Source organism: Cebus imitator, unplaced genomic scaffold (genome assembly GCF_001604975.1).
Source record: "Cebus imitator isolate Cc_AM_T3 unplaced genomic scaffold, Cebus_imitator-1.0 Scaffold102, whole genome shotgun sequence".
In the NCBI taxonomy this organism is placed as follows: Eukaryota; Metazoa; Chordata; class Mammalia; order Primates; family Cebidae; genus Cebus; species Cebus imitator.
In genome coordinates this window covers 331517-356567 of record NW_016107417.1, presented here as the reverse complement: position 1 = coordinate 356567, position 25051 = coordinate 331517, and the positions used below count along the sequence as shown (strand labels likewise).

The following is a 25051-nucleotide window of genomic DNA, read 5'->3' as shown; positions in this document are numbered from 1 at the left end:
ATCCTCCTGCAGGCCAGCTGTGGGCACCAGCCTTGGCAGGCATCCGGCAGAGCCCAGGCTGGTGGCGCTGTCTCTGCAGCTGCTCCCTGCTGGCCTGGCTGGGCAAAGTCCCCACCACCACTGGAGTCACCTCTGCTGGTCACAGCTCACTCAGACCTTTGGGTCCTATCTCTCTCCCAGGTGTCCCGGTCTCTGCAAAGCTCAAAACCCTCAAAGCCTTGCAGCCTGAGGGATGTCAGAGACCCCTCCTCGGCGTCAGGAGACACCAGCAGATTCATCCTCAGTGAGAGGATGGCTCCGGCCACAGAGGTCTGATTTCCACCTAAGTAATTGGAAGGGATGCCGAGGATGGGTTCCTGATGGTGGGACTGCAGGCCCTCAGCTGACCTACTTAACAGAGGGCTAGAGCTAGGTGCACCCAGCCCTTGAAGGTTCTAGGCTCATTTGGAACACCCTGCCAGAACCTGCCACATGGTGACAGCCACCTAAATCCCAGAGGCTCTTGAACTGGAGAGCAGACCCTCCAGTCTCAGCAGGTCCCCTGCACAGACCCCATAACCCTAGCCTGCCTTCACAGTACAGTTTGTGGCTGTGTATTCACAGATGGTGTTGTTCACTGAAGGTCTCTGCCCTCTGACCCCAAGGGCATCCCAAGAGCAGATCCCAAGTCTCTGTTTCGTGGCCCCCTCCTTCCCTAGCAACTGGTCCAGGGCCTGGCCTGAAGTAGCTGCCCACAGAGGGACTGGTGGGGTGATGGAGGCAGCCGGGTGGCAGGTGAAAAAGGCGCGTCCTGTGAAAAAGGCGCGTCCTGTGAAAAAGGCGCGTCCTGTGTGTGCTGGCTCCCGGTATGGAGGTGTTTGAGGAAGCGGAGTGAAGTGAGCTTTTCTCTCGCGGCGGTGTGTCCTGCCTAGAGTCTATCCTCTTTGAGCGTCGGGGTCCTTGCCGGTAGGATGGGGCTACCTCACAGCTCGAGGGGTGCTGTGTGCAAATTGTGCTATTGTGTTACTTTAGTGATTCCTCTTTTGTTTGTTTGTTTGTTTTGTTTTGAGATGGAGTCTTACTCCAGTGCACAGGCTGGAGTACGGTGGTGTGATCTTGGCTCACTGCACCCTCTGCCTCCTGGTTCAGGTGATTCTCATACCTCAGATTCCCGAGTAGCTGGGATTACCAGAGTGCACCACCATACCTGGCTAATTTTTGTATTTTTAGTAGAGACGGGGTTTACCGTGTTGGCCTGGCTGCCCTCGAACTTTTGACCTCAGGTGATCCCCCTGCCTCGGCCTCCCAAAGTGCTAGGATTACAGGAGTGAGCCACTGTGCCCGGTCTACTCTAGTGATTGGTTAGGAGGATGGAGGGAACGGCTGGCAAGGCAGGCTTGGAATGTGTTTTGGGATCAAGTGCCGGTTTCTTTCTGGCACTGGCGTTCTCTGTGGGGCCATGATGGACACACCACTGAGGTCAAGCATGATTCGTCTCGCGCCGTGCCTGGCAGTCTCATTGGAAAGTTCTGCAGACACCATGTGGATGGGCTTTTCTAGCCAAGCCCTGGGGGACTTCCAGGACTGTTGTCTCCCCATGGTGGCTGATTAAGCAGAGACCCTTTGTGAAGGGGAGTGTGTGGTCCCCTCGAGGTCACAGCTATACAGGGACTCGAGCACCGTCAAGCCTGGCTGATTATTCATTGTGGATGAGGAGACAGGCCCAGAGAGGGGCAGGAACCTGCCCGAGATCACCCAGCGCAGGCAGGCGCCAGAGGTTTCGGTTTCAGATTCTCCCTGCTGATCCCTGGATGTAGCGCTGCTGGGGGCGTGGGGCTGTGCTTGGGGCTGTGGAGAGCAGGGGGCTGGCGCCAGAACCCCACTGAGCTAGTGGGGGTGGCGTCCTGGCCATGGGGCAGACCGGGGGCATGGGACGGCCATCCACTGGGGTGTAGGGAGGAATAGCTTCCCTGAGGAGGAAGAGGTGGTGCCATGTGACCTGGGCCTTGAAGGACAGATCTAGTGTCAACAGAACAGTTTGGGAGTGGAGGCTAGAGGCAGAAACTTTGTTGAAATTCAGAGTTCTCCCCTCCGCATACCAACAGACACCAAATCAGACGCCTCTGCCCAGATCTGAATTTGGCTCTCAGAGATTTCCATTGTAGCTGGACACTTGGGTCACCTACCAAGTGCTGCCTCCACCTCACTGTCCCCAGCCTGTCTGCCTCAGTTTCCCCAGCCCTGGGCACGTGCCACTGTCACCATCACCTAGGCGCCCTCTAGTGGAGGAATCAGATTATGCCCTCTGGGGCTTGGAGCAGGAGTCAGGAGGGGCTCCTGTCCTTCCTTGAAACGCTGGTTGCTGGGATCCTGGAACAGCGCTTCAGGTCTGTGTGCTCCTCTTGGCAAGAGCCAGATCCTGGGTGCACGGGGCTCTCTGTTACTTGAAGGCCTGGCAGGGCACTCAGGGGACCTGGTAGTTGGCTGCAGGGCTGGGTCTAGAGGCCAGGGCATGAGGGAGGCTCTGGCCTGGTTCAGCCTCTGGTCCCTGTGTGGATTGTCACCACGGGGTCGTGGCCACAGGACGCTGGAAGGTGTCTCTGGCCCTGAACTTCTTGGTTCTGTGCATCCTTGAGACCAGAAAGGTCTGGACCAAATGAGTGGATGATGCCCTAACTCAGGGAGGGAGCCACATCCTGACCCCAGCAGTCTCAGAAGGATCTGTGTCAGGGTTATGAGGCACCCAGGGGGCCTTGAGTCTGCGTGGGACTCCACGTGCAGCTTCTGCCAGAAGCTCTGATAAATCCCAACTTGGGGTGCTTAGGACACAATCAGAAACGCTGATGCCGCTGTGGGTGCAGCCGCGGACCCTGGGGGTCAGGAGCGTGTTGGGGTGGGCCACGGGGGTTCAGAAGAGAATTCTGTAACCTCCCCTGTCCCCGCCCCCCCCCGCAAACTGAGAAGCCCACTGGAGTGCTGTGGGTGAATGGTCAGGGGGTCTCCATGTGTCCTCTGGAGTGCGTGGTGAGGGTCCTGGGGTTTGCACACCGCTGGGCGTGAGCTGCCAGACCCCCCATCCACAGCTGATCCCTGGCCTGCTGCTCAGATGCTCTCCGAGTGTTGCTGTGGCCTCCGAGAGAGCCTGAGTTGAGCTTCTCTCGTGCTGACCGTACGCTGTCAGGCCACGCGGGTGAGTCAGGCAGGGCAGATTCCTGGAGCAGAGAGGACTTTCCTTGGGGATTTAACACATGCAAATCTTGAGGGCTGGCAAATCTTGCCTTCAGCTAGCAAGGGAGCTTCTATTGGAGACCAGAATCGCCTGAGCATTCTCCTGTCCCCAGCTGTGTCCAGCCTGTCTGCAAGGACATCCTGAGAGGACCAGGCTGTCTCCTCATCCAGCCGCCTGAGTGCCACTCTGAGCCCTGTCCACCCATGCCGTGGAGGGGCTTGGCCTCAAGCTGCTCAGCCGGAAGCAGGCTTGGCCCTGGGGTGCAGCAGAGACCCAGGTGGCTGTGGGGTGGGTGCTTCATGGTATGGTTCTGAAACCCAGTTGGAAGTATGTGGACAGTGCCTTGCCTGTTCTCTGTGGGACCCTGTTTAGAAACCAGGTGTGAGTTACAACTGGGGTCATCGCAACATTCTGATGGCCCAGTTACGTGGAGGCCATGGTGGAGCCCCAGCCAAGGAGCCAGGGCCCTGGGTCAAGCTGTGACTGGAACGCACGTCTGGATGTGTTTCTCATCTTGCGCCTGTGTTGCCTGGTGTGTCAAGTGGTTGGGAAACTCTGTGTTAGATCTTGGTGTCGCTGAAAGTACCCCCAGGTCTCGAGCCCCCAAACCAGGGTTTCCCTTCATCTTGGTGGCTCGGGAGCATCTGTGAGGAGTAAAAAGGGTGATTCACTTGATGGGTGTGTCTGGCCCTGCCTAGGAGAACCCCAGGCACAGTCCTGGGGCCTGAAGCTGCCCTCAGGTGGTGGGGGGGGATGGAGGGAGCTTCAGGGATGAAATGTCGTTGCGCTGGGCAGTAAGGATCACCCCTGCAAGGTGGGCATGCTGGGGACGCTGAGCATCACGGCCAGCAGGCAGGTCCACATCCGGTACCCAGCGGGACTTGTGGCTGGGGCTGGCGTGTGGCCAGGAGAGGGGCTGGCAGGAGGGGACTGTGAGGCAGCTCCCACCCAGCAGTTGAAGCTCGATGGCCTGGCTGCATGCTCTCAGCTGGGTGCATAACCTCTCTGTGCCTTGGTTCTCTCGTTTGTAAAATGAGGAAACAAACAGTGCCAGCCTCCCAGAGCTGTCATGAGGCTGAACGCATGACCACGTAGCATGAACTGGGTGCGTGTCAGCTGACATTACCGGCCTTTGCAGGGAGAGCCCTGGGGGCCTCACTCAGTCTTTCCCTTGCCCGGCCCACCCGAGGCCTAGTCTGGTGCCTGCTGCAGGCCCCTGACCCCTGTCTCCACAGGAGCCGAGGAGGTGCTGCTGCTGGCCCGGCGGACAGACCTGCGGAGGATCTCGCTGGACACGCCGGACTTCACTGACATCGTGCTGCAGGTGGATGACATCCGGCACGCCATCGCCATCGACTATGACCCGCTGGAGGGCTACGTCTACTGGACGGATGATGAGGTGCGGGCCATCCGCAGGGCGTACCTGGACGGGTCGGGGGCGCAGACGCTGATCAACACCGAGATCAACGACCCTGATGGCATCGCAGTCGACTGGGTGGCCCGAAACCTCTATTGGACCGACACGGGCACTGACCGCATCGAGGTGACGCGCCTCAACGGCACCTCCCGCAAGATCCTGGTGTCGGAGGACCTGGACGAGCCCCGCGCCATCGCTCTGCACCCCGTGATGGGGTAAGATGGGCGGGAGGCTCTGGAGCCAGGGCCAGGCGGAGCAGAGGCGAGATGGAGATTGAGCTGAACCCATCATTCTGGAACATTGTCTTGCACTGGAAACCAGAGGAGGGCTTTTTAAAGCACCAGTGGCTGGGCCCCACCCCCAAAGTGCTGACTCCGGAGCTCCAGGGCGGGGCTGAGGACTGGGTTTCTAATAGGCACCCAGGAGTGGTCCCCTACTGCTGCTGGGTCCACGCGTAGAAAGCTCTGAAGACCTGGAGTGAGCCCTTTCTTGCCCCAGCTTCAGTTTCCTCATCTGTAGAATGGAATGGTCCACCTGGGTGATTTCCAGGATGACAGTAGTGACAGGAAGGGCAGTCTCTGTGACACTGACCACAGTACAGGCCAGGCCTTTTTTTTTGTTTGTTTTTGAGATGGAGTCTTACCCTGTCACCCAGACTGGAGTGCAATGGTGTGATCTCAGCTCACTGCAACCTCTGCCTCCCTGGCTCAACTGATTCTCCTGCCTCAGCCTCCCAAGTAGCTGGGATTTCACGCATCTGCCACTGCCTGGCTGATTTTTGTATTTTTGGTAGAGATGGGGTTTCAGCACGTTGGCCAGGCTGGTCTCGAATTTCTGACCTCAGGTGATCCACCTGCTTCAGCCTCCCAAAGTGGTGGGATTGCAGGCGTGAGCCACCATGCCTGGCCAGGCCAGGCCTCTTTTAACACTTTGCACACCATGGGTCTTTTCATCCAGGGGGATAGGTACAGATGTACAGTTGAGGACACTGAAGCCCAGAGAGGCTGAGGGACTTGCCTAGGTCACACAGCAGGAAGTGGCAGGTGTGGGGCTGGTCCTGGCTCCATGGCTCCAGCTTTCTAGCATAGAAGTCTGTGAAAGTAAAGCTTGTTGGTCAGTAGGGAAGCCTTTTGAGACTGCCCCCCAGCAGCTCAGAGGGGAGTAGCCTGGGGCCTTCCCGGGGGCTTATAACCCAGAACACTAACCAGGTGGACCCTGAGGGAGGAGGTGTGGTGGGTCCGGGGGGTGCCGATGGGAGGTCCCGGAAGAGCTGGGAGGTCAGTAGCGGTACTGCCCTCTGTGGGGCAATCAGCGGGCACCAGGTGTGTTTCCAGGCTCATGGTCCTGGGACCTGAAGTTCAGAAGGTGAAGTGACTTGCCCAAGGTGCCCAGCAGGCAGCAGCGGGCAGAGGATTTGTGGCCTGTGGAGCCTGTGCTTGTGGCCCGTCCCTGGCGGTTGTGAGTGTGCTGGCCTGGGAGCTTTTCCTGCAAGTGGCCTGGTATCTGGAAGCCAGCATGTCAGCAGCAGACAGCGGGACCACAGGAGGCAGAGGGCGGGGGCTCCAGCAGCTGTCTGTGGACCCTGGGACACGGCGGCACGTGGGAGAGTGTGGCTCCACGTCCACAGCTGAAGGGCTGGGCCAGGCCTGGAGGAGGGCAGATGAGGGTAGGAAGTGGGGTCTCGCAAGGCATTAACCAGAGGAGGCACAGGAACTGGGTTGCCAGCTACAGTGAAGGGAGCAGGGCCCTGAGGTCAGGAGCTTGGTCAAGTCACTGCCTCCATGGGCCTCGGTGTCCTCATCTGTGAGAGGAACGGTTGGGGAAGCCGAATGCAAGGTCCCTCCTAGCTCTGGTTTCATGAGTCTGAGGATCCCAGGGAAATGGGCTTGGCAGTCTGACGTGTGAGGTCATGGGGTCCAGGGAGGAGCACCGAGCTAGAAGCAGGAGGTGGAGGGGCTGGCCAGTTGAATCAGACACAGCTGAAGCAGAGGCTGTGACCTGGGGCTCCAGAACCTCCACCCTGAGCTGCCAACCCAGGATCTGGGTTTCTTCCTTGGGGGGGCCACAGGGAACAAGTCACCTGTCCCTTGCACAGGGGAGCCCTTCAGCTATGAGCAGAAGGTCCTCTGCTCCTTCCTCCCTCTGGGTGCTCAGCCCCTTCAGCCACCAGTCAGATGTGAGGCTGCCCCAGACCCTTGGCAAGGTCATTCCTGTCCACTGATCTTGGGGATGGGAGATGAGCTCCTGGCCCTGAGAGTCCAAGAGCTGGTGCCATGAAGCCTGCGCATGGTGGAAGGGGGCACCACTGTCCCAGGGGAGTCCCCAGGAGCTCTGGTCACTGGGCTTGCTGCTGGCATGCTCAGTCGTCCAGCACTCACTGACACCAGCATTTACCGACACTGGTATTTACCAACACCAACATTTACCGACACTGGTATTTACCAACACCAGCATTTACCGACACCAGCGTTTGCCAACACCAGCTTTTACTGACACCGACATTTACCAACACCAGCATTTACCGACACCGACATTTATCGACACCAGCATTTACCAACACCAACATTTACCAATACCATTTACCAACACTGACATCTACCTGCACCGACATCTACCCACACCGGCATCTACCCACGCTGGCATCTACCCATGCCAACATCTACCCACTCCAGCATCTACCCACGCCGGCATCTACCCACTCCGGCATCCACCCATGCCGGCATCCACCCACGCCGGCATCTACCGACGCCGGCATCTAGCCACAGCAGCATCTAGCCACACCGACATCTAGCCACACCGACATCTAGCCACACCAGCATCTACCCACACCGACATCTAGCCACGCCAGCATCTACCCACGCCGACATCTACCGACGCCGGCATCTAGCCACAGCAGCATCTAGCCACACCAGCATCTACCCACACCAACATCTACCGACGCCAGCATCTAGCCACGCCAGCATCTAGCCACGCCGACATCTAGCCACGTCGACATCTAGCCACACCAGCATCTACCCACACCAACATCTACCAACGCCAGCATCTAGCCACAGCAGCATCTAGCCACACCGACATCTAGCCACACCGACATCTAGCCACACCAACATCTACCGACGCCAGCATCTAGCCACAGCAGCATCTAGCCACAGCAGCATCTAGCCACAACAACATCTAGCCACACCAACATCCAGCCACACCAGCATCTACCGACACCAGCATCTAGCCACAGCAGCATCTAGCCACACCGACATCTAGCCACACCGACATCTAGCCACACCAGCATCTACCCACACCAACATCTACCGACGCCAGCATCTAGCCACACTGACGTTTACTGACACATCTGCTGACACCAGCATCTACCCACACTGATGTTTACTGACACCAGTGTTTACTGACACCAACATTTACTAGCGCCGACATTCACTGACACCGATGTGTGATGTGGGCTGGCTCGGGGTGGGCCTTGCCCTCAGGATTGGGGATGCTGCAGAGACCAGACAGACACATGGGTTCTTGGATTTTTGCTTCCTCTCCAGCCTCATGTACTGGACAGACTGGGGAGAGAACCCTAAAATCGAGTGTGCCAACCTGGACGGGCAGGAGCGGCGCGTGCTGGTCAATGCCTCCCTCGGGTGGCCTAATGGCCTGGCCCTGGACCTGCAGGAGGGGAAGCTCTACTGGGGAGACACCAAGATGGACAAGATTGAGGTGAGGCTCCCGGGGAGGTGCTGTGGTTCAGAGGCTGTTTGATCCAGGTGGCCTGGCCCTGCTTAGCTGTCCCTGGGCTCCTGAGAGGTCAGGCCCTGCCACCCTGCAGCCTGACTTAACGCATCGCTGAGACACCGGTGGGTGCCTGTGCTCTGCTACTTGGCCAAACGGAATGCTTGAAAAAATAGTTATAATACTTTCTGACAAAAACGCCTCGAGAGGGTAGCACTACACAACGTCCTGTGGTTACGTAAGGTGTTATGGGCCAGGCGTGTGGGGTCACAGCTACTTAGAGACTGAGGTGGGAGTATCGTTGGAGCCCAAGAGTTTGAGGCCAATCCCCAGGAAAAGGGGACACGGGAATCCTCTGCACTGCTTTTGCAACTTACTGTGAGCCTTAAACTATTTCAAAATACAAAATTAATTGAAAAAAAAAAAAAAAAAACATATTCACTGCCCCACTTAAGGCATAAAACATGGATGTTGTTGAAGCCAGAGGCAGCGCTGGCCTGAGTTTGGTGATTCATTCCCAAGCAGTTGAAGACAGCTTTGTTTTTCCACGGGTATCTCTTCTCCCTATGCTGGGTGCAGCCTTGCCCTGCCACTGTGGTTGGGTTTCAGTGGCCTCATCTTGTAGGTGCAGCCTCACCCTGCTGCTGTGGTTGGGTTGGTTTCAGTGGCCTCATTCCATGGTCACATCCTTGCCCTGCTGCTGTGGTTGGGTTTCTGTGAATTCATCCTGTGGATTCAGCCATGCCCTACCACCATGGTCGGGTTTCAGTGGCCTCATCATGTGAGTGTAGCCTTGCCCTGCCACTGTGGTTGGGTTTCAGTGGCCTTGTCCCATGGGTGAAGCCTGGCCCTGCCGCTGTGGTCAGATTTGAGTGAATTCATCCCATGGGTGCAGCCTCGCCCTGCCACTATGGTCAGTTTCAATGGCCTCATCCTGTGTGCACAGCCTCACCCTGCCACTGTGATCGGGCTTCAGTGGCTTCATCCCACAGGTGAAGCCTTGCCCTGCGCTGTGGTCAGATTTCAGTGGCCTCGTCCTGTAGGTGCAGCCTCGCCCTGCGCTGTGGTCAGGTTTCAGCGGCCTCGTCCTGTGGGTGCAGCCTCGCCCTGTGCTGCGGTCAGGTTTCAGTGGCCTTGTCCTGTGTGGGTGCTTTGGCAGCTTGCCTTTTGCTCACCTAAGGATCCTCTGTTGAGCATTTTTTGAGGTGCTCTCGGTGCCAGTGATATGTTAGTTACATGTGTCCCCATCACACACTGTTGCCCATCGAGGTGACATTGCCACTACCAAAAAGTTTTAGAAATTAGCTGAACATGGTAGTGGGCACCTGTGGTCCCAGCTACTTAGGAGACTGAGGGGGGAGGATCACTTAAGCCCGGGAGGTGAGGTCAAGGCTGCAGTGAGCTGTGATCGCAGCACTGCACTCCAGCCTGGGCAACAGAGCAAGACCCTATCTCAAAAAAACAACAAAAAAGTTCCTTCCCTTTTGTGGCTGGATGACATCCCACATGGCCAGAGCACGTTTTGTTTCCCATGTCCCAGTGGTGGGCAGTGGTTTCCACCTTTTGTCTACTGTGAACAATCCTGCTGTGAACATTTGAATGCAAGTTTTTGTTTGAACACCTGTTTTCAATTATTGGGGTATGTGTATGCATAGGGGTAGAACTGCTAGGTCATAGGGTAACGTTAGGTTTGACTTACTGAGGAACCGTTAAACTGTTTTCAATAGCAGCTGCTGGTGTGCATCCCACTGGCCGTGTGTGAGGGTTCTGACTTTACCTCTTTACCAGTGCTGCTTTTCCAGTTAAAAAATATTCATCCGTGTGTGGTGGCTCACACCTGTAATCTCAGAACTTTGGGAGGCTAAGGCAGGCAGATCAACTGAGGTCAGGAGTTCAAGACCAGCCTGGCCAACATGATGAAACCCTGTCTTTACCAAAAATACAAAAATTAGGGCCAGGTGTGGTGGCTCATGCCTGTAATCCCAGCACTTTGGGAGGCCGAGGCGGGCGGATCAACTGAGGTCAGGAGTTTGAGACCAGCCTGACCAACATGGTGAAACCCCGCCTCTACTAAAAATACATAATTAGCCGGGCATGGTGGCAGGCGCCTGTAATCCCAGTTACTTGGGAGGCTGACGCAGAAGAATCGCTTGAACCCAGGAGGCAGAGGTTGCAGTGAGCCGAGATTGCGCCGCCGTACTGCAGCCTGGGCAACAAGAGCGAAACTCCCATCTAAAATAAAATAAAAATGAAAATAAAGTTTATTTAAAAAAAATTCATCACAGCCAGCCTAGTGGGTGTCCCATGTGGTTTTGCCTTGCATTTCCCTGATAACTAGGATGCTGAGCGTGGCCCTCTGAGATAAGTAGCACTGTTTCCATTTATGAATGAGAAACAGGTTTAGAGAACAGCAATTTATTGATTGATTGATTGATTGATTGAGACGGAGTTTCGTTCTTGTTGCCCAGGCTGGAGTGCAGTGGCATAATCTCAGCTCACCGCAACCTCCACCTCCCAGGTTCAAGCATTCTCCTGTTAGCCTCCCCAGTAGCTGGGATTACAGGCATGCGCCACCACGCCCAGCTAATTTTGTATTTTTAGTAGAGGCAAGGTTTCTCCATGTTGGCTAGGCTGGTCTTGAACTCCTGACCTTAGGTGATCCACCCACCTCGTTCTTCCAAAGCGTTGGGATTATAGGTGTGAGCCACCATGCCCAGCCTGGAACAGCAACTTGTACCAGGTCACATAGCGAGTAGGGGGTCTCCAGGCAGTCTGACTCCGCAGCCGAGCAAGCTCCAGTCCTTATCACTTCCCAGTGTTGTAGACAGAGTCCAGAGTGTACCCGCATTTTTCAGATGAGGACACCAAAGCTCAAAACAGGAATGTTTTGACCACATTGGATACACATTGTCTGCGGTTTGGTCATGAAGTCACTTTATATCTTGGCGGTCCAGACTGGAGGAAGACAGGGGGCTCTGAGGAATGGGGAGGGTGTCTAAGGTGAAAGGAAGGAATTCCGGATTCTCCATACTGTCCTTGGGAAGTTAGAAAAATCAGAGGGTCTGACAAAGTCAGACAAAGCAGGAAGAGAAATGCAGTCAGGAGGAAGCGGAGCTGTCTGGGAACACGGGTGTTGCTGGAGCTCACCCCCAGGCCCTGCATGTCATAAAGATGTGAGCACTGGGTGTTGATTTCCCGCTTTAAGAATCTGTCTGTACATCATCAAACCCTATAGACAGTGCTGGGTTGCTATAGGGAACATGAGCCTTATGGGCCGTGGTGCTGGACGCACAGAAGGGACGGAGGCCAGGAGGTGGAAGGGCGGAGAGAGGGAATAGCGGGATTCACATCCTTGGCTTTCAAAATGGGCCAGGGAGAGACAACCTCTGAGCATGGTGGAACGAGAAAGCAAGATTGGAGCACATTGAGACCAACTGAGGTGGCCAGGTGCGGTGGCTCATGCCCGTAATCCTAGCACTTTGGGAAGCTGAGGCGGGTGGATTGCCTGCGGTCAGGAGTTCGAGACCAGTCTGGCAACATGATGAAACTCCGTCTCTACTAAAAATACAAAAACTAGCCAGGCGTGGTGGCGCATGCCTGTAATCCCAGCTACTTGGGAGGCTGAGGCAGGAGAATTGCTTGCACCTGGGAGGCGGAGGTTGCAGTGAGCTGAGGTTGAACCACTGCCCTCCAGCCTGGGCGACTCCATCTCAAAAACAACAACCGCCACCAAGGAATTGAAGTGGAGTGTCACAGTAGCAGAATAGTAGTCGAGGAGTAGGCCACCCTGTTGTCACACCACTGGAAGCTCATCATCTGATCACTTGGAGCTCATCACTGGGGGCCTGAGAGAGATACTGAAGGATGAGAAGTGGTGGCACAGGGCGTGCGTGTCTTTGGTGGCCAGAACGTTGGGGTGCTTCACTGCAGGACTTCTCAGGGCCCTTCCATTGCTTACATAGGCTGTTTCTAAGAGGGGGATACATTGCATAAGCATTCTCCGACACCTCATCAAGGGTCCCTGTCTTTCCCCACTGTGGCCCTGGTGGCACACTCTCTGGGAATGCCGGCCCAGGCCAAGACCCCCCTGCTATCCACCTGCTCATCCAGAGCTGACTTAGCCGAGAGATTCCTGCCGGCAACTCCTCCTGCCCCGGGCAACCTCGGATGTGGCCTCGGATGGAGACAGTGGTTCTGTGCTTTCTGCTGGAGTTTGGCACCGCCCTGGGTGTGTCCTCAGGCTTCTGTGAGTCATGGCAGCTTCTCAGGTCCTTGCCCAGCGCCAGGAGCAAACCCTCCTAGCACCTTTTTCAGGTGTGGATGCACCGGTGTTCCTGCTGTGGAACCCCCTCACGTGAGGGACTTGGACTTGCTACAGGCCCATTCAGCAAACACCCACTGAGCACACAGTTGCGCCAGCTGTGTTCCAGGCAATGGCGGGCACAGTGGCTGCTGCTGGGGTTGTGGTAGCTTCTGAGGGCTTTGGGGACAGCTGAGGTGCAGGGAGCCACGGCTCCCTGAGGGTGCAGTTGGACTCCAGGTGGAAGGGATGGTTGGGGGAGGTATAAATGGGGTCAGGAAGAAGACACATTTGCAACAGTGGGGACATTTCTTCTTTGTTTTTTTGAGATGGAGTCTCACTTTGTCGCCCAGGCTGGAGTGCAGTGGCATGATCTCAGCTCATTGCAACCCCCACCTCCCAGGTTCAAGCAGTTCTCTGCCTCAGCCTCCCGAGTAGCTGGGATTATAGGCACATTACAGCACGCCCAGCTAATTTTTGTATTTTTAGTAGAGATGGGGTTTCACCATCTTGGCCAGGCTGGTTTTGAACTCCTGACTTTGTGATCCACCCGCCTCCGCCTCCCAAAGTGCTGGGATTATAGGCGTGAGCCACTGTGCCCAGCCAATGGGGACATTTCTAAGAGGCTGTCAGAAGACAACCAAGTGGCCAGCCCAGGTACTGAGGAGCCCATGCCAGCCTTGGACGTGTTTGCTACTCACCTTTTCTGGGGAGTGGGGGGAGAGAGGATTCTGTTCCACGTGGTGGCATGCGCGGCTGGGCTCTGCAGAGCTGGGCGCTGGAAGGAAGGCGCTTTTGCGGGGGGTGGGGGCAGCTGAGACCAGCCTTAGAACAGACAATCAGGCTCCAGGTTTTCAGCTCCCAGTGCATAAGAGGACTTCACAGGCAGCTGTGGCTGATCCCTTGATGAATTGGGAGAAGAACAAAGGTCTGGAAATGCTGGTCTGATGAAACGAGGTTTCATGTGGATGGCATTAGAGACGCCATCAGATTTACAGAGTGGAACGGAGATGGCGGATGCCTCTGGGAGGCCCCTCCTGCGAGCCTTGTCTGTGACAGCTGTCCTGGGAATCATCTTCCAGGCGGCCCCAGCGGCCTGACTGACACACACAGGCATGGCAGCCCCATCCTGTGACCAGCTGCTGCTCTCATCAGTGACAGCTGAGAGTGGTGGTGGCCCCAGCCCTGAGCTCCCTCCCCACCTGCTGGGGCCCACCCAGGGCAGTCCTGACACCTGTGGTTTTGGGTTCTGCCCCGCTGTGAGACCTGTGTGGTTGTGGGTTGGGGTCCCCTGGATGTGGCCCCACCTCCCTTCTGCTTCCCATAGCTGCCTCTTCTCACCATTTTTCCAGTCTCCTGGGCTAAGAATTCCAGCGTTGTGCTGGCTTAGCCCCTGGGACACCTCCTTAGCCTTCTTTCTGAGTCTGGAGCCCCCAGGCGTTGGAAGCTCTATCCCCTGGGACACCCACAGCCACATTCAGCGTCTCCTGTGAGCCTCCAACGTGTCCGGTCAGGACCAAGCCCTTGTGTTCTTGTTTTCCTGCCCACCTGGGCTTAGCCAGGGGAATGCCTGGCCAGGAGCTTCTCCCCTCTGCCCTGCCATGGCTTTTACATCCTGTGCCACAAGACAGCTGTGTGTGAAAGTGGGAGGATCTGGCGTCTCTGTGGGTCTCCGAGGCCCACGCCCCAGTGCTGCCCTTTCCACCTGCTGGCTGAGCTCTTATGCCAGGCCTGGAACAGCCCAGCTCTCTCCCGAGCCCCAGCCCCCTGTGCCCAGCTGCCCCCGGCCCTCTCCTCCAGAAGCCTGGGTCACTCCAGCCGTATGCCATGTTGGGGACAACGTGCTCCCTTGACCACCTGGGGAAGGTCCTGTCCAAATGTCAACACCTGGTCCCTGCCTGGAGGCTGGAAGCTGTGCCCCTCCCACACCCCTCCAGGGTTTGTGCTCTCGCTTGACCCTAGTTCCTGTCACCATCATCATCATTACCGTCATTTCGCTTGTCTGTGAGCTGGTCTGGTTTCCCAAAGCAGAGACCCTCTGAGGTCCAGCTTGTGCTGGGGTCTCCATGCTGACCCCTGGCGGGGTTACCCCCCTTACGTCATGCCTCTTGACAGGCACCCCTGACTTTTGCTAAGTGGGTGGAGGTGGCATCACTCACAGCCAGAGTGATGGGGCAGGGTCTGTTACCTACACTGTGCTCCTGGCAATCTGGGGAGAGGCTACACCCTGGGCTTTACGTGTATGTGTGTGTGTGTGTAAGATCTTTTATTACATGAATCAAGATAACTGTTGCTGTTCACATTGGGGTTTTGTGTTTGGCAGAATGGGATAATTCTTCCCTCACACGACAGAACTCTTCCCCTTTTTCTTTTTTGAGACAGAGTCTCACTTCTATTGCCCAGGCTGGAGTGCAGTGGCGCGATCTCTGCTCACTGCAGTCTTTACCTCCTGGGTTCAAGAAGTTCTTTGCCTTAGCCTCCCAAGTAGCTGAGATTACAGGTACACGCTACCACGCCTAGCTAATTTTTTGTATTTTTAGTGGAGATGGGGTTTCACCAGGTTGGCCAGGCTGGTCTCGAACTGCTGACCTCAAGTGATCCGCCCACCTCGGCCTCCCAAAGTGCTGGGATTATAGGCTTGAGCCACCAAGCCCTACCTGTTTTTATTTTTTCATTGATAACGTTTCACCAGGTGTGGTAGTGTGTGCCTGTAGCAACTTGGGAGGCTGAGGTGGGAGGATCACTTAAGCCCAGGAGTTTGAGGCTGGGCTCAAGTGATTGAGAGGTGAACTGTTATCATGTCACTTCACTCCAGCCTGGGTGACAGAGCAAGACCCTATCTCTAAAAAATATATATATATTTAAAAAGCGCTGGGTATGGTGGCTCACGCCTATGGTCCCAGCTACTTAGGCAGCTGAGGTGGGAGGATCACTTGAGCCCAGGAGTTTGAGGTTGCAGCGAGCCAAGATTGCGCCACTACACTCCAGCCTGGGACAGAGCCCAGATCCTGTCTCTTAAAAAAAAAAGGGTGGGGAGGTTGGGGAGGGATAACATAGGGAGAAATGCGAGATATAGCTGATGGGGGGCATGGAGGCAGCAAACCACCTTGCCATGTATGTACCTATGAACAGTCCTGCATGATCTGCACATGTACTCCAGAACCTAAAGTACAATTTTAAAAAAATGTATCGCAACACAGCCATGCATGTTCATTCACCTGCTCTCCATGCTGCTTTCGTGCCCTAGAGACCCTTATGGCCTGAAAGCCGAAAGTATTTTCTATCCTTGACAAAAAGTTTGCTGACCTCTGTCCTAAAAAATTCATCTCCCAAGTTCTCTTCCGGTGCTGGCATGTCCCAAACTTGGCCCTGTTATTTCTGAACTCTGCTTTGACCCTTTCCTCCCCCAGGAGTCAGGATGGGCACATTCTCTGTGTCTTGTCCCCCAACGCTCAATAAGAGGCTCAGCTTGGCTCAGGAATTCTCAGAAAGGTCTGGCTCCAGGAAAGGCTGAGACCTCCTGAGTCGGCCCAGAGGAACCTGCCAGGTCTGGGAGAGGCCTGGCTCAGCAGAGTGGCTTTTGCAGATGGGTTGGACCCGTCAAGGTGTGCTGAGTTGTCCTCAAAAGGCCACTTTGGGAAGTCTTTCCTCCAGTATTAGAGCAGCTGAGACCTGCTCAGTGCGGGCCTGAGGTTTTCCAAGTTGGCGGGTCCACAAGGTGCCCTGGGATTCTGGAATCTGGGTGGAAAGTGGGGGGCTTGGGGGAGTGTCCCGGAGGTTCTGGAATCTGGTGGAAAGTGGCAAGGCTTGGGGAGTGGTTTCTGAGCCACCATGGGGGGCTCTGTGGGAGCCTCTGCCCATCAGGGAGATTTTGCAGGCCCTGCCAGCCCAGAGCCAGTGTCTTGTGCTTACCGAGGGTATAGCCAGTCTTGCTGGGTGGAGCAGCTGATTGCCTCCTCTCACTTTGTCTTGGGGCCACCTGGGAGTGGGAAGCAAGGGTAGAGAGGGAGGGAACGGCTGCCAGCCAGTGCCTAGTGCCCTTGTTTGCCCTGGGCCCTCTGTGGGCTCTTTTTTATTGCTCTTGAATGAAGCCAGGGAACTGGACTTCCTTGCCTCCCTTCAGCTCAGCGTGTCTGGAAATTTGGTTATTAAAATCAAGAAAGCGTGGAAGTAGAGCAAGAAGAGGAAAAATCTCTCCAAGTGACAATAGTGACCTCTGGCCAGGTGCAGTGGCTCACACCTATGATCTCGGCACTTTGGAAGGCCGAGATGGGCAGATTGCTTTAGCTCAGGAGTTCGAGACCAGCCTGGCCAACATGGCAAAACCCCATCTCCACAAAAATAAAATAAAATTTAAGAGATAATAGTGACCTTTTCGTAGATTGAAGCCTAGAGTCCTTTCTTTTTCTAAATGCGGATTTTTTTCTTCATGATGTTTGTGTACCACGCCAGCATCTCTCCCCGAGCCCTGTTATTGTGAGTGGAAGGAGGGGCAAGGGTCCCCCCCCCCAAATGTGAGCCCCTCCTCTCAAGCTCCGTTCCCTTGGAGAAGCCTGCACCTCCTCCTTGTATGCCAGGGCCAGGTCCCTCCTGGTGTGGTTCTGTGCTGCTGGGTTGGGCACAGCCCCTTAGTGGCCTTTGTGTGTATTCCTGTTGTGAAGGCAAAATGTGAAGAACCCTAGACGATTTGGGGACCAGGGCTCCGTCACCTGCTGTTCATTGCTCAAGAGAGCAGCCAGGAGTGGGTGGAGAGCTCGGACTTCCAGGCACGGTCACGGGGGTTGGTCTAATCATGTTCCCACCGGCCTGCTCCTCAGAACCACCTGTCGAGGGCTGTTACCATGATCCCGTACCTGATTCCAACTTAACGCCTCCAGATTGGGGCCCAGCTGTTATTTTTTTTTGTTCTGTTTTTTTTCCTGGGTGACTTTAGCCACTTGGCTAGTCTGAGCCCCTCAGTTACAGGTGGAGAAACTGAGGCCCATGAGGGTGCAAAGACTTACCCAAGGACCCAGAGCCCTGTGGGGCAGAGCTGGAGGGGCCCGGCATTGGGTCTTAGAGCTGCCTGTCCCCTCCCCGCTCTGCCAGCAGCTTTTTTTTTGAGACAAGGTCTCACTCTGTCACCCAGGCTGAAGTGCAGTGGTGCAGTCGAGGCTTACTGCAGCCTTCGCCTCCTGGGTTCAAGTGATTCTCATGCCTCAGCCTCCCAAGCAGCTGGGATTACAGGTGTGTGCCATCATACCTGGCTCGGCTCATTTCTCTGTGTTTTTAGCAGAGATGGGGGTTTCACCATGTTGGCCAGGCTGATCTTAAACTCCATCTGCCTTGGCCTTCCGAAGTGCTGGGATTACAGACAGATTACCCCTCACCTAGCCCCAGCAGCTTTGTCCTGTGCCATCCAACAGATGACCAAAGTCTGTTTCTTTTCTCTTTCTTTTTTTTTTTTTGTTTTTAGACAGAGTTTCATTATTGTTGCCGAGGCTGGAGTGCAATGGCACAATCTCAGCTCACTGCAACCTCCGCCTCTTGGGTTCAAGCGATTCTCCTGCCTCAGCCTCCCAAGTAGCTGGGATTATAGGCATGTGCTACCATGCCTGGCTAATTTTTTATTTTTAGTGGAGATGGGGTTTCTCCATGTTGGTCAGGCTGGTCTTGAACTCCCGACCTCAGGTAATCTGCCCACCTCCACCTCCCAAACTATTGGGATTACAGGTGTGAGCCACTGTGCCCGGCCTCTTTTTTTTTTTTTTGAGATGGAGTTTTGCTCTCGTTGCCTGGGCTGGAGTGCAGTGGTGTGATCTTGGCTCACTGCAACCTCTGCCTCCTGGGTTCAAGTGATTCTCCTGCCTCAGCCTCTTGAGTAGCTGGGATTACAGGCATGTGCCACCACACCTGGCTAATTTTGTATTTTTAGTAGAGATAGTGTTTCACCGTGTTGGCCAGGCTGGTCTCAAACTCCTGACCTCAGGTGATCCACCCACCTCGGCCTCCCAAAGTGCTGAGATTACAGGTGTGAGCTACCACACCCAGCCATCTTTGTTTTTTTAACATGTGTTCCATCTGCCTTACGGTTTCGCCACCTGCAAAACAGAGGACTTGTCACTTTTCTGGTAATCTGGAAATGTAATCTGGCTGCAGGAGGCCTGTGGAAGCTTGCCTGTAATGGCCCTGTGTCTCTTTCATCCTGTCCTGAGAGCTGGAGAGCTTGGATGTTGCACCTAACCCAACCTTCCTATTAACATAAATTTCTGCAGGGTCATCGATCGTCAGAACTGCATCCTATCCCATGGGGCTGTATGCTTCTGTTGGTTCAGGCGTTTTTACCTTGGCAGTATTTTCTCCTCTGCGGCTTTTGTGGTTGCTTTTAATCAGCATTGACTCTTCAGGAAAAATATTTAGCTGTTACATCTAAGAGGAGACAGGCTGGAAAGCATCTGAGACCTGCGGCCTTAGACTTAGAACCAGAAGTGCCCTCAGAGTTCATGGGGTCCTGACCCAGTGGGAAGTGAGTTCATAGAGAAGCGGGAGAACCTTGCCCCGGGTCCTGCAATTGCTCACAGAACTGTGTGGTGGGTATGATCTGGAGTCCCTCTCCCCTCACTGCTACACCTGGGGCAGGCATTGCTAATTGTTCCCAGGACTTCCTCCTGCAGAGCTCGCCCTGGTCCAAGACCCACACCCTGATTCTCTAGGCAGCTGCTGCCTGTCAGTCTGCAGTGGTCTGAGAGAGGACACCTACTTGCCTGGTCTGTTCCAAATTGTGCTGCTCATCCCAGCACAGGTGGGGAACACTGTGGGAAAGGCACTGTCACTGCTCTGTCAGCTGGGTATGTGGCATTATAGTAAAAATGTCATGGCTGGGCCTGATGCCTCACGCCTGGAATACCAGCACTTTGGAAGGCTGAGGAGGGCAGATTACTTGAGGCCAGGAGTTCGAGACCAGCCTGGCCAACATAGTGAAACCCCACCTCTACCAAAAATACAAAAATTAGCTGGGCGTGGTGGCAGGCGCTCAGCTACTCAGGAGGCTGAGGCAGGAGAATCGCTTGAACCCGGGAGGTGGAAGTTGCAGTGAGCCGAGATTGTGTAGCTGCACTCCAGCCTGGGCTACAGAGGGAGACTCTGTCTCAAGAAAAAAGAAAACATCATTTATCCAGCATCCCTGGAGAGCCATGATACCTGGTGTTTTACGGTACCTGGCAAGGTGCAGGTGAAACTGAGGCTCCTGGGTGTTGAACCCGTCTTGTTTGGGGCAGCTCAGGCCCCAGGGTTGGCTCTCGTTGACATGGTCCTGGCCCATCCAGACCTGTATCTCTGCCATCCTGCAGGTGATCAATGTCGACGGCACGAAGAGGCGGACCCTGCTGGAGGACAAGCTCCCACACATTTTCGGGTTCACGCTGCTGGGGGACTTCATCTACTGGACTGACTGGCAGCGCCGCAGCATTGAGCGGGTGCACAAGGTCAAGGCCAGCCGGGACATCATCATTGACCAGCTGCCCGACCTGATGGGGCTCAAAGCCGTGAATGTGGCCAAGATCATCGGTGAGTCCGGGGGATCCCAAGCTGTGGCTCAGCCATGCAGACATGCATGAGGAGGAAGTGACGGGTCCCAACCTGGGCATAAGTGTTGAGCCCTGGGGAAGGATCAGACAGGAAAGGTGACAGTATCTGGCTAAGGACAGATGGGAAGAGACCAAGGGTGCTGATTAGGGAGTGGTTGTGGACCAGGAATGTCGGTTACAATGGTTAGAAAGTGGCTAACATGGCCAGGCGTGGTGGCTCACGCCTGTAATCCCAGCACTTTGGGAGGTTGAGGCAGGCAGATCACCAGGTCAGGAGATCGAGACCATCCTGGCCAACATGATCAAACCCCGTCTCTACTAAAAAATACAAAAATTAGCTGGGTGTGATGGCACACGCCTGTAGTCTCAGCTGCTTGGGAGGCCGAGGCAGGAGAATCACTTGAACCCAGGAGGTGGAGGTTGCAGTGAGCCAAGAGCTCCTGCACTCCAGGATGGCAACAGAGCAAGATTCCGTCTCAAAAAAAAAAAAAAAAAAAGAAAAAAAGAAAAGGTAGCTAACATTTGTTGAGCACCTGCTATGTGCCCGGCCCTGGCTCGGAACCTTCGTTCCCAGAGCGAACCCTTCTGTGAATGCAGTTCCTTGCCTCACTGGCATGGGGGCGCGGTAGGCAGAGCCCTGCAGCTTACGGGTGCCGAACTCGGGACTCATTTCTGGGCCTGCCTGGCTGGGCTGTGCTTGTTGCCCCCATTGCCAGTACACGTGCACCTTTCACCTGAAAGCCAGGATCCGCAGAAGGTTCACCGAAGAGGTCCTTGTTTGGCACGATGATTTGTCTCTTCCTGAAAAGGTGATGGAGTTACGCTGGAGAGAGTAGCGTCCATGTGTGGCCGGGACGGGCCTGGGGCTTGTGGGCAGGGGCTCCACGTCTGGCTGGGGCCTGGGGTCCTGCACTGCACCTGCGTGTCAGAGGCCCTCAGTAAATCTTCGTTGATGAAGGATGAGAGGACAGAGGACGTGGTGCTTGCTGCTGCACTGCCTGCAGTCCTGGGCGAGATGCCGGGTCGGCTCTGCTCCCCGTTGGGTAGATGTGATGTTAGCTGTGACGCTAGATCCCTGGCTGTAAAATATGAGGGAGCTGGGAACTGAGGGAGCAGGCTGGGGCAGAAGGGACAGCCTCTCAGAGGCCTGGAGCTGAGGCAGTGTGGGCGACCCCAGGAGCAGCGAGTACTTCCATCACGGCCTTCATCGCACCCTGCCGTCCTCATCCCGGAGGTGGAATCCACAAATTTAGTTTTTCCAGATCCTTTAAAATGCATTTGTGCCAGGCGCAGTGGCTCACAGCACTTTGGGAGGCCGAGGTGGGCAGACCACTTGAGGTCAGGAGTTTGAGACCAGCCTGGCCAGCGTGGTGAAACCCTGTCTCTACTAAAAGCGCACACACACATAAAATTAGCCAGGCGTGGTGGTGTGTGCCTATAATCCCAGCTACTCAGAAGGCTGAGGCAGGAGAATCATTTGAATCCAGGAGGCAGAGGTTGTAATGAACTGATGTCACACCACTGACCTCCACCTGGGCAATAGAGCAAGACCTTGTCTCAAAAAAAAAAACCAAAATGCATTTTTTCCAGGCACGGTGGCTCATGCCTGAAATTCAGAAATCCCAGCACTTTGGAAGGCTGAGGCAGGAGGATCACTTGAACCCAGGAATTTGAGTGTCTCCCCTGGTCAATATAGAGAGACCTCATCTCTATTAAAAAAAAAAAAAATTAGCTGGGCTGGTGGCATGTGCCTGTGGTCCCAGCTTTTTTCTTCTTCTTCTTCATTTTTTATTTTATTATATTTTATTTTCTTAGAGACAGGGTCTCACCATGTTGCCAAGGCTGGTCTTGAACTCCTGACCTCAGATGATCCATCCACCACCACCTCCCAAAGTGCTGGTATTACAGGCAGAGCCACCGCGCCCTGCCGATCCCAGCTTCTTAGGAGGATGAGGTGGCAGGATCACCTGAGCCTGGAGGCAGACGTTGCAGTGAGCTGAGGTGATACCACTGCACTCCAGCCTGGGTGACAGAGTGAGACCCTGTCTCAAAAAAATAAAAAACATTCACTATCCACCGTGGAAGGTGAGGCTAACCTATAAGTGATTGTTCAAAGAACAAAAAATAAGCCCCAGGGAGAAGACAAAAGGGTGCATCCATGGGGCTGTGAACTAAAGCTGACAAACTGGCCTTCTTCCCTCTCCCCCTCACCCATGATTTACTAAAGGAGATGGGGAAAAGGGTTCTTTTTTTGGCTTCAATATTTAACACTAAATTAAAGCCGATTTTAGTAGCACTTCGGATGAGGAGTGAAATTAACAGACTGACCAAAAATAAGTGAACCCTCTCTGTACTGTGTGAAAAAGAGGCAGCTTTGGCCATGCTGGGTGAGTGTGAGTTTTCAAGGCTGCTGGGAATATCTGTGAGTCGGAGGAAGGGCTGAGGTGGGATTCTCAGGAGCCGAGGCTGAGGGACGACTTGCCCAGTCCCTGCCCAAGGGGCCATTGTGTTCTTCCCGGGTCGGAGCACAGGCCAGGAGGCGGGACCTCCAGGCTGGCTCTCTCGCCGAGCTGCTCCCTGATGGTGCTCTCTTCAACAGCCTCTCTGCACTTCAGTTTCCTCGAATAAAAAATGGGGATGAGAATAGCTCCTACCTCCAAGATGGATGGAGTGAGTTCAGACAGGTGACTCCCTGGGACCAGTGCCTGGCGCTTGACAAGGTCCCGTCACAGCCCGCACTGCTGTTACCGTTACTGACTCGAGGCCGTACCTGGGGAGAACCTGGTTGCCGTCATCCAGGCGTTCTCCTACCACGCCCGCCTACTGTCTGTGTCTGACATGTGGTGGGAACAAAGCTGTGCACATTGGAGCTTCTGGCACATCCTGGCTTTCACGTGAAAGGTGCGTGTGTGTTTGAGGATGGAGCCAGCCACGGAACGATCATCACAACCCAACCCAGCCCTGAGGTCAAACCTGACCCAGGGGTGAGTCCTGAGCTCGGCACCCTGAGCCACGCAGCTCACAGTGGCATTCATTGTGTGGCTTTGTGGCGCCCTTTCCCTGCTGAGCTGTTGCTATTTAGATCGGGGCCTGTGTGTTCGCTTCCAGGAACCAACCCGTGTGCCGATGAGAATGGCGGGTGCAGTCACCTGTGCTTCTTCACGCCCCACTCCACCCGGTGTGGCTGTCCCATCGGCCTGGAGCTGCTCAGTGACATGAAGACCTGCATCGTGCCCGAGGCCTTCTTGGTCTTCACCAGCAGAGCTGCCATTCACAGGATCTCCCTTGAGACCAACAACAACGATGTGGCCATCCCGCTCACGGGCGTCAAGGAGGCCTCAGCCCTAGACTTCGATGTGGCCAACAACCACATCTACTGGACGGACGTCAGCCTGAAGGTAGCATGGCCAGGATGCGCACACGTGCAGCCTTGATGGGGAAACCTTTCCTCTGTTCCTGCCTCAGAGGCTTCAGACATTTTTTTAAAGCACTATAATATTTATTGTAACTCAATTCAAGCTAATCAAATATGAGCAACCCTGTTTAAAAAAAAATAGATGATTATAATGAGCAAATCCGGTAGACACACTTGAGGGCTTTTGTGAAGTGCTTGTGTGAATTTGTAATGTTTGCTGTCCATTGAGCTTGACTTCAGACACCCCACCCTCTCCCCTCGCCAGAGGCTGTCTGCTTAGCAGACTCTTTCTTCATTTATAGTGCAAATATAAACATCCAGGACAATTACAGGAAGACTTTTTTTTTGTGACAGTCTTGCTCTGTCACCCAGGCTGGAGTGCAGTGGCACGATCTCAGCACACTGCAACCTCTGCCTCCTAGGTTCGAGTGATTCTCCTGCCCCAGCCTCCCAAGTAGCTGGGATGATGGGCACCCACCACCATACCCAGCTAGTTTTTTTGTATTTTTAGTAGAGACAGGGTTTCACCATGTTGGCCAGGCTAGTCTTGAACTCCTGACCTCAGCTGATCTGCCTGCTTCAGCCTCGCAAAGTGCTGGGGTTACAGGCGTCAGCCACCGCACCAGGCCTAGGAAGACTTTTTGCCTTCTAAAGAAGGGTTTAGCAAACTGGTCCGTGGGCTGGCCTTCTGATTCTGTAAAGAGAGTTTGATTGGTGTACAGCAAAGCCCATTTGTTTATGGATTGTCTGTGGCAGCTTTTGTGCTGCTGAGTTGAGTTCTGACAGATCCATATTGGCTGTTAAGCCTAAATTATGTACTACCTGCTCCTAAACAGAAAAAGTGTGTTGACTTCTGGTCTAAAGTGTTGGACAACTGCACTGTTTACTGACTTGTTTTTCTACTATTTGTTTTCTGGGAGTTTTTTTGTTTGTTTGTTTGTTTGTTTTGAGACAGGGTCTTCCACTGTCACTCAGGCTGGAGTGCAGTGGTGAATTCTCAGCTCACTGCAGCCTCGACCTTCTGGGCTCTTAGTGATCCTCCCACCTCAGCCTCCCGAGTAGCTAGGACTGCAGGTGCACACCACCACACCTGGCTGATTTTTGTGGGTTTTTTGTTTTTTTTTGGTGGAGATGGAGTTTCCCCATGCTGCGCAGACTGGTTTCAATCTCCTAGGCTCAAGCTCGCGCCTCAGCCTCCCAAAGTGCTGGGATTGCAGGTGCGAGCCACCATGCCCGTCCTATTCTAGTGTTTGTATTAGATATCTTTAAAAGATTTTTTATGACTTTAAGTCACAAGGGTTCTTTGTAGAAAAAGGGAAATACATAAAAAAGTATAAAAAAAGAGGCCAGGCGTGGTGGCTTACGCCTGTAATCCCAGCACTTTGGGAGGCTGAGGTGGGAGGATCATTTGAGGTCAGGAGTT

General features: G+C 54.7%; 1 protein-coding gene across 1 annotated transcript in view; it reads left to right on the top strand.

Annotated features, from left to right (window-relative positions):
• The window catches only part of LRP5 (LDL receptor related protein 5), a 133509-nt gene that overhangs the window by 66880 nt on the left and 41578 nt on the right, over window positions 1-25051 (top strand). Inside the window, exons 6-9 of the mRNA XM_017536942.2 lie at window positions 4444-4840; window positions 8165-8336; window positions 19977-20193; window positions 23322-23613. Coding sequence (XP_017392431.1) covers window positions 4444-4840; window positions 8165-8336; window positions 19977-20193; window positions 23322-23613 — 1078 coding nt within the window. The remainder of the gene's footprint in view (window positions 1-4443; window positions 4841-8164; window positions 8337-19976; window positions 20194-23321; window positions 23614-25051) is intronic.